Below are 589 nucleotides of genomic sequence, written 5' to 3' on the forward strand. Positions count from 1 at the left end.
TTCTCTTCAGCTGGAAAAGGATTATAGGATGGATGTTAAATGGATTCGTAAGCGCTCTGGCCATTTTCTTCCTCTGCAAGGAATCTCTAAAACACCAACTATTTGACTCCAATGGCAAGACCGCAGGCCGAGAAATTCTCGGTGGAACAATGTACACTTGCGTCGTATGGGTCGTCAATCTCCAGATGGCTTTAGCAATAAGTTACTTCACTTGGGTCCAACACATTGTGATTTGGGGATCGATAGCCTTCTGGTACATCTTCCTCATGATCTATGGAGCTATGACCCCAAGTTTCTCATCCGATGCATACAAGGTCTTCCTCGAAGCCCTAGCTCCTGCTCCTTCCTACTGGCTCACCACTTTATTCGTCATGATCTTCGCTTTGATCCCATACTTCGTCTACAAGTCAGTGCAAATGAGGTTTTTCCCTAAATACCATCAAATGATTCAGTGGATACGGTACGAGGGTCACTCTAATGATCCAGAGTTCGTTGAGATGGTGAGGCAGAGGTCGATTAGACCCACCACCGTCGGATACACCGCGAGAAGAGCCGCAAGTGTACGGCGCTCCGCTAGGTTTCACGATCA

General features: G+C 47.2%; 1 protein-coding gene across 1 annotated transcript; it reads left to right on the forward strand.

Moving 5' to 3' along the window:
• Window positions 1-5: 5 nt before the first annotated feature.
• On the forward strand, window positions 6-584 carry LOC109131784 (phospholipid-transporting ATPase 10-like; the record flags this gene model as incomplete). The annotated part of the gene is made up of 1 exon (XM_019242966.1): window positions 6-584. A coding segment is annotated over one exon (579 nt), but the record flags the coding sequence as incomplete, so codon positions are not given.
• Window positions 585-589: the final 5 nt, after the last annotated feature.

Source organism: Camelina sativa, unplaced genomic scaffold, assembly GCF_000633955.1.
Source record: "Camelina sativa cultivar DH55 unplaced genomic scaffold, Cs unpScaffold05086, whole genome shotgun sequence".
NCBI lineage: Eukaryota > Viridiplantae > Streptophyta > Magnoliopsida > Brassicales > Brassicaceae > Camelina > Camelina sativa.